Genomic DNA, 18,521 nt, shown 5'->3' with positions numbered 1-18,521 from the left:
TATTATTGCAATAATTTGATTTACTAAATCCTAAACAACAAAACAAAAAAAAATGATGAGATGATACTTGACAAATTGTGTTGTGCTAATAAGTCATAAATTGCTAATGTACAGATGCACTGCATTGCAGGTATTATTTTGTCAACAACCATAGCAAAGCCATACTATAATACCATATGAAGTTTTGCAATGTCAAGGCTTACCGAATGGTGGCATTCTCTGGGATGTTTATGATGTGAAGCTCTGTTTCATCACTGGGGCTCTGATCTTGCATGGAGCAAGATTTGAATGAAGAAGCTAAGGGTATTGTTTCAAACTCTATAAAGTGCTTAATTGATGGATCTTCATTTTCAAGTGTGCAGTCACTAGAGCCGAGTTTGGTTCCTGTAAAACCACAAATCAAAAAAATCAGCATGCAAAACAGAAATTATTTTTTAGGGTAATTTATAAGTCAATTTAATTATAGTACGTATATGAAAAACCCCACATAGTGAGAAAGACAGTAACTCCCAAGAATGGACTGCCACCACAATCTTCCTTCCTTTATTGTTTAAAACTGACACATTTTGTTATTGAGTCCTTGTCAAAGCTTGCACAGTTTGAATTTGCACCTACTTTTCTTCTCTCTTAGAAAATCAAAGTCAGGTGTGCCAATTACGCTTCAGCAATGGAAATCAATAATATAGAATCGCCATTTATTCAAAAGCACATACAACACTAGTTGTATGTGTAATATGGGTTACACAATCTTACGTCAGATACATATACAAACAGTGACAGTGCTCCCGTCATGAAGGCACAGTGCATGGGTATACTTTCCATTGATACAATATTGTGTCATTATATTGAGACTATGAAAATGTTTTTTATTCACAAAGTCCTCATGTTCCCCAGGGCTGTGGTGATGGAATATGGGTGCAATATATTGCTGTAATCCCTCTTGGGACACCTACGAAAGAATTTCAGTGCACTTAATATGCAACAGTAGATAATTGATTACTATAGTCAACTAATTTAAGCTAGCGGCTATTTGATAGAATTCATCTTTTATATCCGGAGTGGGCGGATAGCCTGGAAACACTACAAACATTTATACTATCTCTGATATAATACCCCACTCTCTGTAGCCCTCTGTTACACATCACACTATAAAGCAAGGAATCTCTGTCTGTATGTGTGTCCTTAGCATATCTCGAGAACCGTTCTTCCGATCTACTTCACACTTGGCCGGTGTACTGCTGGGGACCCAAGGACGTGCAGTGTCGAGTGTGAAGTTGTTTGGATGAGCAGTTCTCGAGAAAGCTGCAAGCAGCAATACCGGAGGCAAAGCAATCAGTCCGTTCCGAACAGGCATGTTTTGAACGGGCACTGTACTAGTTCAGATAATTAGCTGAGCACACTTGCTAGTTGTTAGCTTAGTATATTTGATCCACAGTTCTTCTAGATTGGCAGTCGTGCCACACAAAGACTAGCCATGACAGACATAAAGCATTGAGACGGCCTATCTTCACTCCACTGGCTCCCATTGGCTTCAACCTTGACGCATTTTTACTTCACTTTTCTTGTTTAATATGGCACTCTGAATTATCTGGCAACTTACCCTGTTGATGCTTGGGGAATGTTCATTTATGCACTAATTGTAAGTTGCTCTGGATAAAAGTGTCTGCTAAATGCCTATATTGTAATTGTAAATTACTTGGAAGTAGTCAATTTTGGCCATTTGTGTCCCAAGGAAAGAGTCCAAAAAAAAGGGAGGATGAGTTTGTTCCAAATAGGGAGGGAGTGAATGTTTATCAGCAGGTCAAAAATAGTAGTATATGCTCTCCTGCTTTTGCAAACAAATGGATAAGTAAAACTCCCTAAAAATACAAGGATGTACAATATCCACTATTCCCTCCCACCATATCTGGCATAGGAGGCATTGGCCATTGCACTCTTTTTTTTGGTAACCATTTTCTGCAAACTTCCAACATATTTGGCAAATGCATGTGATGTGCTTAGTTGCCTGAAATCATTAAGTCATTACATTTTGGCAACTTTTCTTTTAGTGGGAATCATACTTGGAATCAAAACCAGAAGGATATTGCACCCACTGTTCAAATACCTGACACAGCTAGTTCATCTCATACCGCCATACAGGCCAAAAGATAAAACTTAACAGCTTTGTAAACTGTTCCACTGCCAAAGTAATTTACAGTATATCCTCATCTGCTCATATGGACTAATATAGGGGGATCAGACCAAATGTTCCCTAAAATTAAGAGTGGCTGAACACAAAACTTCAATTAGAACTGGCAATGTGTAACATGCCATCACCAGGCATTATAAGAAAGCAAACCATGGCCCCTGTATTTTCAAACTAGTGTCGTATGTACTTTTGCATACATTAAATGGTGACAGTAATCAATCTGTATTGCTGAACCATTTTGCATAATTTATATGTTGTGGTGATTGGCACACCTGACTGTATATCGACAGGAGAGAAAAATAGTGCATCCAAATTCAAACTATGCAATCTTTGACAAAGACACAATGTCGAAATACATCAGTTATAGTGACCATTATGTATTAAAAAGGAAGATTGTGGTGGCAGTCCATTCTTGGGAGTTGCTGTCTTTCTCACTATGAGGGATTTTTCATACAGATTTGACAGATTTTTGATTGATTGATTTTTGACAAGCACCCTATCCCACAAAAAGCTGTTTTGTTGCACCAAACTCAATATAATTATAGTTATGAGTTATAAACTACTGGTTGTAAAGTGCTATACAGTATTGAATATGAAATGATACTATCAGAAACAAACAACACAGATTTGTTTGCTTTGACAACAAATGAGAAAATAAAACTTATAGCAAGATATGCAAACACACATTCATTAATTATTCTGTTCTATATACACAAAATATCTAGCATTTATCTGTATGTGTGTATTCATTGGTTGAGAAATTAGACCATATGTTACATTATTCTATCATTAACATCCAATGTATAACAAATGTACTTTGGTGCTCCTTTTCCTGCCAAATTGCGATGGGACACAATAAAGTGGCGATGACATAATGGAATTACTTGCTATGAAAATTAAATGCAATAAAAAGAGGAGAAGTGATGTAGATGTAGGGCTAAGATTAAATTATGTTCAAAGGCTTTTTAATGCAATGTGACCCTATTCAAGTTATTTTGCCAGTATTTTCATCAGAGAGGGATTTTATTATGCACATTGGATAAGAGCAGGTAACTGATCAATTTTATAGAGAGAGAGTCTGGAAATAACCATGTGCCCTTTTGACTCTGCTCACTGCTGAGATGCAAGCCTGAGCTACAGACAGTGTTCAGCACATTCAATATAAAAATCATACTACATGTATTTGCTGATTAACACATTTTACTGGGGACTACTGACAAGGCTAATGAATCAGAAATGCAATGACAGACCTTGACAATAACGTGACTGTGGTGATCTGATGTAATCTCAGTTTGCTAAACAATTACAAATCATTTTGATGCATTTTGATCATATGCTTCTGCACTGAGAAACCGGTGCATTACAACTAACTGTTGCCAGCTGTGGCCTTCACTAAATCGCTCCACAACCTGCCCAAAATTTTTAATTTGTTACATTATGTATCTAGTGCTCATAACCATTACAATTTTGTTTTTTTTGTTGGATTGGTTTGTCAATAAGTGGCAAAAAGAAACTTGCCACAGGAAGTTGTAATGGACCGGTTTAGCTGTTACCATGACAATGTGAAAAGGGCCTATTAGTCTAGAATTACTGTAATTCCATTTCCATTCTTTCTGAGAACTCATACCTCTACCATCAAGCCAGAAAATTGCCTCCTGAAATGAACTGTTATCACATCTCAAGCACAGCGTCTCTGTTAACACTTCATAACCATATGTAAGTACACTGTGTGCTGGGTTGCACAAATAATTCTCACCCTCTCTTCCAGTAGAGGAGATTGTTTTTGGTGTTCGGAGCGTGGTGAATGAGGTCACACCCCCAAACCTCTGCGTTGCCCACTTGACCAGCTCCTCGTTTTCAGTAGGGAAGTCTTGCTTGTGGACATTGTCTCCATGTTCACCATATAAGGTAAGTGTAGAGTCATTGTTTACCTGGAAAGTATAACAAAAATCCTGTTGATTAGCCTCATTAACCCTACAATTAACAGAAAAAGCCCAGAATCAGTCAGAATCACTGTTATTGGAAAGCTATCTAGGAAATGTCCTTGAGGATATAAAAGAATGCAATTAAAACTATTAATCCAGCCACAAGCCTGTCTGTCAACTTATTGCTACCAAAGTATTGAGTGAGTCAGCTTTTTTTTTTTTTATAGAACTTTACCTCATGTTTGCTCTTTTTTTGTCACAACAAACACGTTTGCCCATCCCTCTCACTCTCTCATTTCTCTGTCACTATGTCTTACCCCCACCCTCCTCTTTCCCTATTCTCTTAGCAGGCTTCTGTTGAAAAGAAATGTTTATTATGGTAAAGTGTCCACGAGCCCAGTTGCACAACCCTGTTGGAGCCAAGGTCTTTCCTTTGCTTCCTGAGTGGGGCCAGGAAATGGGACCTTTTTTAACTTTGTGCGTCAGCAGAGTCGGCTGGAATCTGGCTCTATACAGGGTATAAATATATACATCCATCCCATCGACCAGACGCTCTGCTGTTTCCTTGTGTGGGCCAATGGGAAATAATGGACTTTACATGAATGAGAAGATAGCGGTGGGGGTTGGAAATGAAGGAGGGGGGCCTGTCTACTGGCAGAGTAGACTACTACTTGTTTGTACATAGCTAAACACTCCTATTTACACTCATGAAAAAGTAATTTTCCTGAGGGAAACTCAGGCAGTGTCCTTTAATATACGCAGCAGATGAATAAAGTGACTCTTATTGGATTCTGACTCAACAATGACTTTATTTTCTATGTCCCATCAATGTTTTCAACATTATTACCCACTGCATTCCAACTAGTATGCACATCAACATCTTATTTTTAGACCAGGGGTGACCACAAACCACAGGGGTTTTATGTTATATCACTGGTATTTCACAAAAATGGAGGGTATGCAAAAAACAAGTAATACAATGCTACATTGCACAAATTCATGGGTGTGCTCTGCCCTTTGTCAATAAGGGGCAAATCAATCATTTTGCATGTGGAGATTCTCAGTTTGAGGAACAGAGTTTAGCTATTCCCTGTTCGTTTAGGGTGAAAATAGTGGGATGGTAGTGTGCTGGGAAGATAAACTATTGTATTTTCTTTCTATTTTCTGTATTTTCTTTTCTTTATTGTATTAGTGTTTATCAAGGGTGTGTGTGTTTGAGTGACTGAAAGCTCTCTCCTGAGTGGCTTAATGTGGGTGACTATTTGTGTTTATCTGTGTGTGTGTGTGTGTGTGTGTGTGCGTGCGCGGGTGTGTGCATGCTCATGTCACGTAGCTGCACGTAGTAGCACGATAGAAAAATGTTGAAAGGGGAGTGGTAGGTCTTTCTATGTTAATATTTTATTTAAGTTGGATCAAAATAGAGTGAGGGGAAACTACAGAATTGAATCACTTTAGAACCAGAGGAAAAGAGGAGGGAAATAATTACTGTGGAAAATTACAAACTATCTGACATTAGACTCCAGAATCAGTTTGACGTTGTGCAGCCTCACACTAAAGTTCAAGGATCCCAAGGATATAGTCAGAGCAAGGAGCATCAGTGTCTACCGGAGATTCCAGAATTTTCTGATTAGACTTCCTTCCCCTCAGTATGAGCTGGAATGGGTGGATAAGCTTCAGACAGTAGGCTCCATGCCTTTCCTCTTTTCTCCTCTCATCTATCATTTACCTTACATGGACCCTTCCATGACAGTTAGGTGCCATAACCCTGATGACCAGACACCATTATCATGACCCTCACATTTTAGTATTATCTATTCTGAGCTCACAGAAACAAAAGTCACTTTAATGGCTATGTGTGAGCCTTTTGCAAAAACTTCAAAAATCCAAAAGAAAAAAAAGATTAGTATAGGCGTTAAAGCCATTTCTGTGTCTGGTGGTCTATTGCTTTAGTGTGGAATATATCCTGATATATTTCTACTGAGGTATTTGAGAGACTAAGCCAGGCCATAGCATATTATAAAATGTGGGAATTAAGTCAGTTACATGAAGGTGAAAAATGTGCCATTCATTTTGAGATTCAAAATAAACTGACAAAGTATATTGAAAAAGAGCTGTGAGGCCCAACAAGATTGTAAGAAATTGCAAAACAGAAACAGTAACAGTAAGAAATTGCTTATGACCTTTTTGAATCCGACCCTATGCACTCAGGTTGCCTTTGGGACTCTAAGGAGAATTGTGACTATCACAGCTTTTTTTGCCTTTATTAGAGAGTTTCAAAGTAGAGACAGACAGGAAAAGACTGGGAGGGGGGGCGTACAACAAAGGTCCTGGGCCGGACTCAAATCCAGGACGTTGCATTTACATGGTACGTGCCTTAGACCACTGAGCCACCACCAGGACACTCGTGACTATCACAGCTTGATAGCGCACTGGGTATGTCCTCAGCCAAGCTGTCAAGCTGGTGACGTACTTCCTCAGACACAGAACAGATGCTGTTGTTCTCAGTCTGCCTGCAGTAAAACACTATTATTCCCCCAGTGATACTGCTCATCCCACGAAAACATCCCATAGTCAGAGGCAATGTTATCCAGGCCCTCAACAGGACATGATACAGGATATGGTATCAAACTGCTGTCAGCACATCAGTAACTGTTGACATTCCTGTAAACATTTCGTCATCCTCACTGGTTTGTGGTGTGTGAAAACAATTCTTCTAAATTAAGTTTAGGCAATCTCACTTATTTAGACCCCTCAATCCTATCAGACCCAACATAACCCATTTCATTTGATGAAAAAAGGTCATTTCTTTTAAAGATTTATTTTTGGCATTTTCATGCTTTATTTGACAGGGAGATAGTTAGAGAGAGACAGGAAGGTATGGGAGAGAGAGAGGGGAGGACATGCAGCAAAGGACCGCGGGCCGGATTCGAACCCGGGTCGCTGCGGGAAGGACTGAGCGCTCTACTCTGAACTCTAGCCTGAATCATTCAAGCCTGAAGCTTGAATCACCTTCATAACCTTATTAGGATGATCACAGATGCCTATTTAAAATATTAAAAAAACAAAAAAAAAATTGTTCAATACACCACAACTATCAGAATGGAACAGTTGTAGAAGTATTTGTCCTCAATTTAATTAGAAACTCTACTCAAGTAAATGAGAAAAAATATTGTTTGTGGTTTCCCTGCATTCAAGTCACCAGATATAATTTGACAACAGTGTGTAAAAGTCAAAATCTCCAACCTCATTGGAACATAAATGTTACAATAGATGCCATTAGCCCTTCTTATTGCTGACCACTCAAGCACTCCTCTTTTGCACTCCTCTTTTGGCCCAATTTATTGTGTGCAGCAATAAAACGCAAACTCTCTCAAAGAGAAGCCATTGGGGAGTGTCAAGAGTAAACAAGATTAATTCTTTCCCCAAACTGGCCCAGTGGGCTACACATCTGTGATTGGGGTTGGGGTTTGAAAGCATTTTGTTGAATCTGAATTCAGTATTGAATCTGCTTATGGAATGTAAATCTTATCAAATCTTTTTACATAATTTATTGGGGGGAAAACAACAAAAACAGCTGCTTTTATTGAATTCTGTAGTAGCAACATATTCCTCACTATTCTGCATATTGTTATTCACTGAGCACCTCTGTTCTTTTTCAGTAATGCCCTGCTTTACACTCACACAACTAATTAAAATAAATATATATGAACTTATATATAACTTAAAACTAAATACTGAAATGATGGTGGGAGAGTGAGCAGGAGGTGCACCTGGTGGTGAAATGGTTGCACTCGCATCAGGTTGAGTACCACTCAACCTCATTTTGTTAAAAACATGGCACTCATTAACTTTTATGTGATGCTTTGTTGATAAATGCTTACTGTGTGTGTACCCCCACTTAATCTGCGGGGCTGTGCCACAAATATTGCATTTCACTGTATTCTCACTGAATTTTGGCTAGATGGTGGCACTATAACAAGCAACTTTACATTTTGGCCAATAACTTGGAAACTGATTGAAATTATTTTTTTCCACATATTCCTTGGATCAAGGGTAATGTGCACTTTTCTGAATAACCTATTTTTGCAAACTCCTCCTAGACCGTTGGTCCAATATTCCCCAAATTTGGCATGCAGCATCTCTGAACTCACAAATCTAAAAGTTACCAAAAGATTGATGGTACCCCAAAGTTTTTGGCTGCCATAAGCCAAGCAATTTTGGGAAGTGGCACTTATTTGGCAAAATTAACAATAACTTGTGAACACAAACTTACTCATGAAACTAGGGTTGGGGTTAGGGTAACACCAAGGGGGTCGGTGACCTCATTCTAGCCAGCAATCTCCAGAAACATCTGTAGCACAGCTTTAAAGGTACGATCTGCGTTTGATGAAATTGTGCCTCTATTGATATTGCATCACCCCACTTCTGTGATTGTTTTGAAAACATTGTGTTGGAGAGAGTGGTGGGGCGAAGTACAACAGCCACACCTTGAGGTGGCAAAGGTTGGAGCTGGACTGAGGATGGATAGGTTCAAACTGGTAACTGACAATCTAAGATTATAGTTAGCAATAATGATGGACTGTCAGTAAATCAACTGATCCTCCACCTACAACTAAGAAACAGCATGACCGTTCCCAGCACTGGATCAATACTCACTAAAATAAAAGGACATGAAGGATGTACTGGAAATAAGCTGCCAGTGCTCAAATGCAGGAAAAGTACATATATTATTGTAATTCCCTGCACAGCCATAAGTGCACTTGAGCACAAATCTGTGTGGCTCAAGTGGAACTCGACTTCCAACAATCCAATTAACAATACTACAACAGAATAATGGCAGCAAAAACAACTTGTCTTGAAACGTAGGTAGGTGGGTTGTTCCCCAGTTTAGGGGCCTGATTGCAAATGCTTAATGCATCTGCTTATTTTTTAGGTTGAAAGTCAGACAGATCAGATTGTATTATTTAGTTAGAGTTTGACTATTTGCATTTCTCATGATTTCTATTAAATGAAGTCAGTTAAGAAATAAAAAGACAGAAAGATAACAAAACAAAAAAGACTGTACTCACATAGATGTTAACATCTGTGTTAATGTAGTATGCTGCATAAGACATTTCTGGTGTTGTGAGGATAAGGTTCATTGGCTTGGCAGTGGTCATGTTGAGAGAGAACATCTTGGCATCCTGGGAACAGGGAGGGGGGTAGGGGGTCAAGAGAATAATATTTGTTACACGAAACAGACAAAAATACAATTTTATTGAGATATTGCAAATTCAATTTTTAAAATACCTTTAAAAAATAAAATTAATTTAATTAATAGTGATGGGACGATATGCTTATCTCACAATACAATTCGATATGCGGTTCACGATTCGACACAACCACGATATAATGTAATAAATAAAAGTTCAATGACAAAGTATACAGAATTGTGATCTTTTCTGAGCCACAAATCTTTCTGGCAATCCTACTATAAAATGAGGAAAACTCTGTCTGTCTGCATCCATTTTGCTCCTCAATGGGTTGGCCAATCAATCTGAAACTGCACATGGGCATTGCTCAATTGCCTATGCCAATGCTCATTGGCATAGGCAGGGACTGACGAAGCTGATTTTTCCATTTTCCCAAATTTACGCTGTTTATTCGCATTTTTGGCAAGTCTGCACGTAGTTGTGGCGCACGCATCCCCGGGTATGGACTAGTGGTATTGACTTGCTAGAATGTAAACAACAATTTAAAAATGTCATTACAAAGTGTAAATAATATAATTTGGATGAAGAGCTTGATTCATTTTTCTGCTCCATGATCCATTTTGTCACATTTCTGTATTGCGACATATTGAGTTTCGATATATCGTCCCAACCCTATTAATTAACTTTAAAATAACAGCCTTGTATTTACAAGACACATTAACGTGTTCAGGTTTACATATTTACAAAGTCTCTTAGCTGCTAATTCAATACTGCTTAAGAATGATGATGAGATGATAATAACTTAATAACTGACTTGTGTGTTCATGTCAATTCTGATAGAAAGTTTGAAGAAAAAAAAAACAGCATAAACAAAACATCTGAGGATATAATAAACATTATAATACACATCAGCATATCAACAAGGACCAAGAACTCAAAAACTGTGCCACACATGCAACATACAGTAGCTAGAGCAAGTAAGACAGCAAGTAATGTGCATATTACAGTAAAACAGGTAAAGAACAGTTACAAAAAAGCTTGCTTATAAAAGTGAGTTTTAAGAAGGGATTTGAAGGACGATACCAAGCCTGCTAGCCTGATCTCCAAGGGCAGGCTGTTCCACAGTCTGGGGGGATTGATAGCAAAGGCCAGGTCCCTCTTTGTCCTTAGTCTATGAACTTTTTAGGAACTTAGTTTTTTGAATAGCCAGGAGGTTGTTACCCGAGGATCTCAGACTGCGCTCCTGCTCGTAGTGGGATAAAAGATCTGAAATGTAAGTAGGAGAAATTCCTCACACTTTCCAGGAGATGCTTGAACAGCAGAACCAGGAGGGGAGTGAACAACAGAGTTCTGGTTGGAAAAGAACTTTGCTCTGGCATCTTTAAACAGCCTTCTGGTATCTAATCATGAGATATCGTGGAAGACATGTAGCTTGTTTGACTTCCACCTCCGCTCAGCTTTCCTGCACTCTCTATTAAGGGCACGAATGTTCTCATCAACCCAGGCAGAAACATTAGGTTTAGCTTTTAAGTCCCTCCAGTATTATTGCGATTTCACGATCGCAATAATTAACGCAAATTCAACCAATCCCTGCTAAATTTGCGTCAGCTTGCAATTTTGTCCAAACACCACAATATTCCCGCATAAAATGGTCAAAGTACACGTCACCAAACTTAGGCTACTTCCTTGTTTCTGGGTCTATGTATGCAGACAACACCACACATTTACCATTACCATTACCATTTCACATTTGGCAGACGCTTTTATCCAAAGCGACTTACACATGAGATTTGCATACAACACAAGCAAGTTTCTAGATAGGAGAGAACATTTCCCATTTACTAATGACAATTTCTACTATGTAAATTGTTTTGCACCCCGTGCAACGTTGTGGTGGAATGCAATCGAAAGTTGTCAATTGACAGCCGCTTCTCTACCGCAAAGCACACAGGAGAATGGCTGAAACACCTAGACAACAGAGAAGGCAAATCACTGTGACAGAGGCTGCTACAACAAAGACCATAGCAAGCGCTAAAAGAACAAATGTGAGTGTTAAGATTCAATTTATCAGGTTCTTGGTAGTGTCAGTGTGTGTGTCTGTGTGTGTGACAGACTGCATGAGTGAGAAAGAGATAAAGCATTGCAGATTGCGTTGAAGTTTTTAAGAAAAGCCCCTGCAAAATCAAGGCTGCAATAATCAGAAAAAAAGTCTGCGAAATCCTGGTGGGACTGGCTTTTTTGAATTTATATATTGTATTTTATATTTAATAGCATCAAGGATGCTTGTGCCCAGTGCTATTGAAGGAATTTACTAGTTTACTCCTCTGTGCTCTGTGGGTGGATATCTGAGATGGTGACGGCCGATGACTGGAATGCCTCTGAAAATTTCTTTATTGTGAAAGAGGAAGAAGGGGCACATTATGTCAGGAGTGGGAGGGGAGAGTACCACATTGAACATGATGGCCTTATGGTTAGACACACTAATGTCTTTGAGTCGGAATGTGTAGGCCCATAAAATTAAAAGACTCAATAAGATTAAATTAAAAAAAAGAAAACAGTGGTAAGTGCATTGACACGGCAGCATGTGGGCATAATAATGGACAAGAGCTCATAAAAATCCTGAATAAAATCACCCTTCACCTTTGGTGGTCTGTAGATTAAAGCACAGAGCAGAAGGACTTTACTAGAAATTAGAAAACTCAGACCTTCAAAAGAGTTCAAAGTACCAAATGATACAGGTAAACATTTGAAACAAGCCCTGTGAAAAACTGCCAGTCCTCTACTGCAGCCAGATGGCCGAGGTAGGTGAAAATGATAAAAACCAGATGGTGTTGTCTCAATCAGGGGGGTGGAGTCTCCAGGACTCAGACAGGTCTCAGGAGCTATAAAGAAGTCTTGAGAGTTCTCCACAATAGTCTTTATAGATAAATGACTTATTTGAGAGAGTGATGCTTGAGAGACAGGTGGGTTTCAGAGGAACATGGATCAAGTTGTTGGTAATGGGGAAGTGGGCAGTCATGTGCATAGAATGTTTGATTGGTCTATGGTTCACGATCACCAGGATGTGACTGAAGTAATGAGAGGATTTAGGTAAAAGTCAATTTTGTAGGTGTTTATCAATGTTAGCTGATAGCATTTGGGCTAGCATTCTGCCTCTTTAGAATCTCTTAGCCCTGGCATGAGGAAACGTCATTAGTGCCGGCATGGATAACAACAGTGCTCAAACAGGCGTAACTTTTAAGAAGGCTAGGCAACAGCCTGCTAATGTAATCTAGGCGAGCCCCTGGGAAACACTCGACAGCGGCCTTGGTGGTTATTACTCGCTGCACGATGGAGTTGCCAATGATGAAGGCAGCAGGACAGGGAGTCCCACCACAGTGCCGCAGGCCAAAAACACCAACATGTCCTTCTGTAAATAAGACTAACAAGTCTAACAGCCCTGCGACATTGAATTTTGTGGAAGTGTCTTTGCCGGGAATTGAACTCAGGTGTCCGGATTGAGAGTCTGCAATCTAACTCCCTGCACTTTCACCCATGTGACCAAAAGTGGTGAACACAGCGACCGATCCACCGACATTGCGATCCACAGAGCCCCTGCTGTCTCGGGGCTACAAACATGACAAGTTTAGCTCTTCATTAAGACCAAAGGGCTTAAGTGTGTTAAGTGTATCGATCCAATATGCCTCTCTGCATAGCAATTTCTTGAAAATTAACTAACCCTAACCCAGAAAACTACAGATTTTCTTTTAATATAATGTTGTGCTATAGCATAATTGATATTTTTAGTGCTAATTCTAATTTTATTAGAGAATTGTGATTCTTTCTTTTCACAATCACGTAGCAGCAAGAATGATGGGAAATTAGGCAGAGGTGATAGGTCATAGTATTCTCTTATGTTTGCAGACTTGGCACACTTGTGCAACCCCTAGCTCTATGGCTGCTAGCATCACCTCACCACCTGCCTTGCTGACTGCATCAGGTAGAAAGTTCATAGCCTGCCAGATAGTAATTATAGTGCTACTAGTTAATGTTAGTGCTACTTCCAGTTAAATGTTAGCTAGTTGATGTTACTTTTCTCCCATATGATCTCTTACAATAAATTCATACTATCAATTAACTCCATATCAGTCCTGACTCCTTATCTGAAAAACACTGCTGAATAAATTAACGGATGATGGCCATTCTGAAGGCAAAGATTTGTGTAGCAAATAGATCTCTGTGTTTGTGCACAGAAGGGGCGATGCACTATTTTGTGCTCAGAAATTCAGACTCCCAATAAGTTACGTCGCTGTTGCATTATGTGTTAGCTGGGTAATAGGTAAAGCAATAATATACAAACACTAATCCACACCAAACTGTGTCCCTGCCAGCACCAGTGGCTACCTGCTTAAGTCTTTTAAGTGTAAACAAGTAAACAGTCCATTCCCTTCATAGGCCAGGTCTCCACTAATCCAACTTCATTGTAAAACCAGTCCAACATCAGCAGAGCCAGGCACGGTCTAAATCTCTCCTGCTGTGTGACTTAGCTCCCAGTAGGTAAAGAGAGGCTTACATCCAGATCCACTCCTATGGTTTCAGGTGACTGCTGGGTAAACATATCCACCGACTAGCCCCACCCACAGAGAATCACTGGGATGATGAATGGCAACATTTTCTTGGGGGCTAGTAAGCCAGCATGTACTTCAGCCACCACAGTCAAGATTACAGGTTCTCCCATCTGTCTGTCTGTGTCCTGGACACATGCTTAGGTTACAGAGTGGAGTGATGCTATAGATGAGTTTCTCTGCAGTGCCACAGCCAAAGTGCACACACAGACCTGGGGGCAGTAGATTCAATTGCCAAAGCAGGAATTCAATCTAACATTTTGTGTTACTCCTGTGTTTTTTTCATTGTGCTCTATGGCAAAAACATGTACGTAAGTATGTTTGTTTATGTTCCTAATGCTCACTGTCTTAGTGTTAGTCATGTAATTTTAAGCCTATATATCCCTGCTTCCCAATATGACACCTTGCATGCCATTTTAGCATGATCAGAAATGACACATTATCTGTAAATTTAATAAACAAATTGGCTTGTAAGTAAATGATCAGCTACAGGTGAGTCATTAAGCTGGTTAAATTGGCAGGTTGGCCACAATTTCCGTGGGTGTATGGAAATATATGAGAATAAGTCAAATCAGCCAGCACCATAATGAATTTTGATGGATCGAAGATTACAGTGGAGAGCACAAAACAGTATGGGGAAGTACAAACTTCTCTGTCTTCATTTTACCAACAAATTTGTCAAAAACTGTAATATCCAAGTTATGAATTTTTTAATCGCAATATCTAGACACATAGTAAGTTGCTTATTTGAAGGTGGATTGTTTTCACAGCTGGTTTTGTTGGAGAGACACTGAGCATGGTGGGGAAAAAGTGTGAATCGCTATTATTATATTAATCTTGTTTCTATCTGCTGTTGCCAGTGTGTGATCCAAGAGAACTGTGATGAACTCAAGCCAGAGCTGTGGAAATTGTCAGGCCCATGTGGAGCAAATCAGGCGTAAGGAGACCACTGACAAACTTCAAGACACCAAATTGCCTACGTACAAACTGTAGATGCATTTTGATGTAGAAGTCCCCACACAGAGCCTACAATGGACAGATGAATCTGTCATCACACACACACACACACACACACACACACACACACACACACACACACACGCATATATACAGTTACATAGTTGGCTTTGCATGATGGCTGTCACAGCATTTTCACAATTACACTGATTGGCCCAAAGGGGGCACTACAATTACAGGTCAAAAAAAGGTGACACATTTGTTACTGCCTGTCCCAGAAGAAGTCTGCATCATTCGTGAGGGACAACAGGTTTACTATTGCCTGATTTTGTCTGATCATAATGATGGCCAATTACTTGCTTTGATTAAAAGGCAAGAGGGAATATAACCTCTAAATCTATTGTATATTTCAGCGTTATGCAGTGTCCATCAAAATCACATCACACTTTTCTTCTCGTCTATCTGTTGTCTTGTCTGATCCAGAGATGAACCCACTCCTAATTAATCTGGCAGAAAGGAAATTGTCAGAGCCAATCGACAAGGGGGCCAAAATAAAATTAATTCCATTGTGACCTGTGACCAGACTAGAAAACAAGCTTAATTTGTTATAAGCTGCACCCTATTTGCCTCTATGAAACCAAATACCAAAGTCTGATACAGTTTATTGGTTGCTTAAAATAATGTATCCTGTTCCCATCACATAATTGTTAGCTCATACATTTTTTTCATACAGGGCAAGGATACATTTATTGATGAAGTCCTGCATACCGGGTTCATCATAGTCATCCTTAATTTAACTTTGAGATCAGCCAATCAGGAAAGAGGTAAGGTCATTAATGGCATCACCAACCAACAGGAAACTCTCTCTCGAGTCCAATGAGCTGCCACACATCTCAATGTGGTTTCAGAATCAATAGATATAAACAATCAAAAAACAGCCAGCCATCAGGAGAGGGGGAGGGGCTTACATGAAACAACCAGGGAACTCTCTACTGAGTTGCCGTCACACATCTTAATGTGAAAAACAGCATCAGAAAATGGAGAGGTGCTCAAATGACATCACCAATCAATAGGACAACCTGTCCAACGAGCCGTCGCTCATGTCAGCGTGACTTTGGAATCAGTAGAAATAGAAAATCAATAGGAATCTCTCTCCTAAGTCCGACGAGCCGTCACTCTTGTCAGTGCAAGTTTGGGATTTATAGATATAAACTATTAAACATCTCAGTGCAACTTGGGAATCAACAGATATAGATGATCAAAATAAAGCCAATCAGGAGAGGGGGATTTAAATGACAATTGATAGGAAACTCTTTCCTGGATCTTACGAACCATGACTCATGTCAATGTGACTTTGGGATCAACAGATATGGATGATGAAATCCACCATTTTTTTTTTTCAAATTTCCAATAAGCTATCACTCATGTCAATACAACTTGGGGATCAACAGATATAGTGGTGTGTGTGTGTGTGTGTGTGTGTGTGTGTGTGTGTGTGTGTGTGTGCGTGCGCCTGTCAGAGAGTGATCATTCTTACTCCTTGGCCTATCACATCAGATTTTGATAAAAGACATTTGCTTTTTATCTTCAGTGCCATCAAAATACATTTATTATGAAAAGAACATAGACCAATTATAAAATATGTCATGTTCATCATGGGCAGACTCACTCTGAATTGTAATTGGTAATGACACAGTGTCCTAGCAGAAATGACAGTTATTTTCCAGCTGAAAATAGCTATTTAGTGTCTGGATTGGTTGGTGCGACACATTGTACGGCACCCCAAGTGTTCTTACAACATGTTACGCATACGTTTACAGTAAATGAATGAATGTCATTTCCTACGAGTTCAATGTGATTCATACAAAGATAATTTTCCACAAACTCATTGACGTTTCCCTTAAATACTCTCCTCTAACTAGGTTAATTGTCTCTGTCCCTTTCTCTACTTTCCCTCCCCTCATCCATCTGTGACTTCATTCTTTCATTCTGAACTCTGAAACATGAATGTTGCTGACCCTGATCACTCACCTTTGCTATTTTTGTTCCTGTGCTTTCAAGATACAATTGTTTTCCTTTTCAGACTTTTTTTCTCGAGAGCATTTTTTTGGAGGACCTTTGCTGATGCAGTTTCCAGTTATTCTTTTGGCTCTGTCCCTTAACTTGAGTTGGCTCCGTTGGTCCAGTCTCGGCCTTGTGCCAAGACCCTGACTACCCAAGCCAATGTGTGACATCAATGGGCCCTGTACAAGCAGCTCCTCCCTATGAATTCTCCTGCCCTGCGTCGCCCCTTGACTCTCCCTCTCTTTTTCTCTCTACTGTCAAACTGTGAGAGTCAACTGTCACCGGCAGGCCTTAAATCAGTATGAAAAACAAAGGGATGGGGAAGAAGGTGATGAGAAAGGGACAAAGGGAGAGGGAAGCAAGAGCAAGCCTCCCATCTAACTGGACAGTTTGGCAAGAAATTAAGACATTCCCCTTCCTCTGTGTTTACAAGAAAAAATCTGTTCTAAACAGACAGTCTAAGGCAGATAAGGGAGCTGTGTTAAGAAATCTTATGTCCACTTGCTTCTTTCATTTTGTAAAACATCCACTCACAGTCCCACAGGAGAACAGGATATGCAAGCTCTATGGAATGTCCATCGGCTCACACAGATCCTAAGCCAAACTCCTTTTGCAAACACCCACCAGCCCTTCCACTCTTCAAATCTACTACCATCTTTCCCATTTTATAAAACAACTGAAGAATATTCTCTTGCACAACACATTTGAATATGCCTCTTCTGTGATGAAGGACTATATAAATAAATTCACTTGAAGCCTAATAAAAGGAGCATTTCCCTCATATGTTTTAAATGTATCTTGTTATTACAGAGATGTTTCTTCTGATGTCTGTCAATTACATGAGACTAAAGACTTATCAAAAGAGTCCAGCAAAATCTGTGCCAATTACCCACTCTTTGAGGAGTGGAATGCTACCAAAATCTTCTGCTTTGCAAATGTTAGCACACTGACTCAAAATTAACATAATCTAGCATAGCATCTTTAAAAGTAAGGATACACTTATCAACTTGAGAGCTGAGAGATTTGTCGTATGTAGTGATAGAAATATTTGTCTCATTCACCAAGTGTGCAATTTTCACTCACTGTCTTAGTCTTAGGTGCTAATTCTGCTGGTTAGCTACATTGCTAAGCGTCTTTGTGGTGTATTCCTGTAACTTGACAACTACATTTCTAAAAATGTTTGGGGATATGCACATTTCATTCATTTTTATTTTCAAACCAAATTAATGATGGATTGTATGCACGGGGGATATGTACAATGTATGTGCGATGAGGTACACACATTAAGTCAGCTTTTCTTACTGGTGGAGGTCCACTTTAAGAGAAAATATATGACAGCATTCAGAAGTAGGAGAGGACCTTGGGGCCTCAGTGTGCCTTCATTAATTTCACAGAGGTGAGGGATTCAGTTAGGTGTCTTTGGGTACTGTATCATCCTGTGATGGTGTCTCGGCTGGTGCACATAGCACACTCGTTTACTCCCCTGCCCACAACCGCCACCCCCCACTAAATGAAAAAGAAAGACCAACAGACTGAAAAATAAAAAGAGAGCATGAATAAAAGGAGTTGTTTAGAATAAGATATATGTGAA

General features: G+C 39.5%; 1 protein-coding gene across 1 annotated transcript in view; it reads right to left on the bottom strand.

The window, feature by feature from the left end:
* Nucleotides 1-18,521, bottom strand: part of eng (endoglin) — a 47,933-nt gene that overhangs the window by 15,658 nt on the left and 13,754 nt on the right. Inside the window, exons 4-6 of the mRNA XM_071524077.1 lie at nt 9,183-9,296; nt 3,945-4,119; nt 204-384 (exon numbers count right to left, since the gene is read on the bottom strand). Coding sequence (XP_071380178.1) covers nt 204-384; nt 3,945-4,119; nt 9,183-9,296 — 470 coding nt within the window. The remainder of the gene's footprint in view (nt 1-203; nt 385-3,944; nt 4,120-9,182; nt 9,297-18,521) is intronic.

This window comes from Centroberyx affinis, unplaced genomic scaffold (genome assembly GCF_046629955.1).
Source record: "Centroberyx affinis isolate AG114_WGS23_722 - 3 ecotype Tasmania unplaced genomic scaffold, CSIRO-AGI_Caff_v1 ptg001144l_1, whole genome shotgun sequence".
Classification (NCBI taxonomy): domain Eukaryota; kingdom Metazoa; phylum Chordata; class Actinopteri; order Beryciformes; family Berycidae; genus Centroberyx; species Centroberyx affinis.
This window is presented reverse-complemented; position numbering and strand designations above follow the sequence as displayed.